Source organism: Alosa sapidissima, chromosome 14 (genome assembly GCF_018492685.1).
Source record: "Alosa sapidissima isolate fAloSap1 chromosome 14, fAloSap1.pri, whole genome shotgun sequence".
Taxonomy (NCBI): domain Eukaryota; kingdom Metazoa; phylum Chordata; class Actinopteri; order Clupeiformes; family Clupeidae; genus Alosa; species Alosa sapidissima.
Window position 1 is genome coordinate 13,050,553 of NC_055970.1, and position 2,500 is coordinate 13,053,052.

General features: G+C 46.9%; 1 protein-coding gene across 2 annotated transcripts in view; it reads left to right on the forward strand.

Moving 5' to 3' along the window:
- hmgxb3 (HMG box domain containing 3) overlaps nt 1-2,500 on the forward strand; it is a 19,349-nt gene that overhangs the window by 13,445 nt on the left and 3,404 nt on the right. The window contains exons 17-19 of one of the 2 annotated variants that reach the window (XM_042060904.1): nt 204-388; nt 1,529-1,745; nt 2,088-2,227. In XM_042060904.1, coding sequence (XP_041916838.1) covers nt 204-388; nt 1,529-1,745; nt 2,088-2,227 — 542 coding nt within the window. The remainder of the gene's footprint in view (nt 1-203; nt 389-1,528; nt 1,746-2,087; nt 2,228-2,500) is intronic. The other variant, XM_042060905.1, reaches the window with a different exon arrangement.

A 2,500-nucleotide genomic window follows, 5' to 3' on the forward strand; every position in this document is an offset into this window, starting at 1 on the left:
GGTTTTTTTTTGTCAGAGAAAAGTCATGGAATATTACATTTCACTTAGTGGGAACCCTGACAAACACACACACACACACACACACACAAACACACCACACAAATACACACACCCCACATAAACACACACACACACACACACACACACACACACACACATACACACACACACACACACTCTGACTCTCCGCTCCTCTGCCCTAGTGAGTACGCTGAGTGGGTGTGAGCTGTCGGAGCTCGTGTCGTTGGTGCTGGCTGGCTACTGGGCGTTTGAGAGCCTGACGCTGCGCGACTACAACGACATGATCTGTGGAGTGTGTGGCGTCGCACCCAGGGTGGAGATCGCTCAACGCAACAGCAACAACACACTACTGCTGCGTAATGTAGAGGTGAAACACACACACACACACACACACACACACACACACACAGGGTGCGATTTGTTGGGGGGGGGGGGGGGGGGGGGGTTTGGCGGGCGGTGATATCCTCCTTTGGACTTGATATCCTCCCCTCTGCTTAATTATTTTCATTATCGGTGGGGCAACATTTATCCCCCTCTGCCCCTCATATTGATTAATGCTACTTCATATAAGTACAGCGCTGCAACGTGACAACAGTCTAGTACATAATAATCTGACATCAGAAACACACCGTCACTGTCAGCGCTCGTGCTGCTGACACTGGCTGCGGGATGACTGGTTAATTTGGCCTTGATCATGCAGGACATTTCAGAATGTCGACTGTGTAACCAATCATAAATGGCGAGTTTCAATGGAAAAGTTAGCTGGACAAATGAAAGAAAACGAGAAAGATTCAGTGCAGCATATAGTCATATTTTAGAACCTTCAAAATTAGATTACTGATGCAACTGAGATGTAGGACAACTCCACGTAGAGTAGAACATATTGGTGAGGAGGTGAGGAGAGGTGAGGAGATACTATTAGGTGAGGAGATACTTGCTGAATGTCACAAAAAGTGTTACATATTAGAAATTGCTTGGCATCACTTACCTGTGGTTGCGGAGGACGAACGAGAAACCACTCGTTTGATAAATCGGCCAGTAGGCCTAGTGGAATAACTTTCAGAAATAATCTGTACTGCAAAAGCGAATGTTGGTGGCTATTTAAACTATCTAGCGGGTGTTTTAACAGCTGCAAGAAATAGAGGCTTCATGGTCATGGCCCATGTTCTGGTTCGTAAATTATTTTCATAAAAGTCCAAGTTGCATCATAACTTCACTCTCCAAACTCTTCTCTGCAATGTAGCCTATTAACTGACAGTATGACAGTAGACTATTTATTTTCTGTACAATAAACACATTTATTTTTTCAACTTTTGCAATATTACACACTTGGCTACGGAACGCAAATCTGCAGGAGAGAGAATGCATGTACGCAGCGATTACAAAATTTGTAGGCTATTTGGTTACCAACAAAGAATGGCAGCCAATTCACTAACTCAAGACTTCAATGCCATGGTCGCCCAACGAAACTGATAAGATGTTTCTCTCTCTCTCTCACTCTCTCTAGTTCACGTGGCCTGAGTGTGCCGTGTCTGACGAGGTTCAGGTGGATGACTTCTGGCTGACGATGGAGAACGAGGCGCTGGAACAGGCCGCCTTCCCCTCCAGCCCGCCAATCACACGCTTCGACGCCTCCATCATCGCACCCTTCGTCCCGCCCCTCATGAGGGCAGCTGCCGTCATCAACACAGAGAAGGACAAGAGTAACACACACAGCCCCGCAGGTGGACACACACACACTCACACACACACACACATGTACACACATGCACATGTACACACACACACACGCACATGTACACACACACACAAACACGCACATGTACACACACACACACACACAGCCCCGCAGGTGGGGACACACACTCTCTCACACACACACACACACACAGACACATCTACACACACACACACACATACGCACACACAGACACATGTACACACACACAAAAGTACAAATGGACACAGAATCACACAGAGAAATATTCACTCACTCAAACATTAATGAACTCATATAATGGACCGTGTGTGTGTGTGTGTGTGTGTGTGTGTGTGTGTCTACACAGGGGACCCCTCCACTCTGGTGCGCTTGATCCATGAGGGTCATCTGAAGCCAGAGCAGATGCATGAACACACACCAGTGGAACTGCAGAGTGTGTTAGAGTGCTGTGGAGCTCCCACATCACCCAACAGCACCAAGGTACAGGTGTGTGTGTGTGTGTGTGTGTGTGCGTTAGGGATGCAATGGTATATGGTATATTATCGTACCGAACAATATGCTCCCCACGGTTCGGTGGCAGACACTCATTTTGAAAAGGTGCTGCCGTCTGTTATCCACTATAAGGGAATATTTAGAATTTCAGTAAAAACTGAAGAGCGTAAAGTTTAAACACACGCTAGGCACAGCCCACAAGCATTAGGCCTACTTTGCTAATGCAGTCACCCGGAGCGGGTGCTTCTAAGTAGATAGATAGATAGA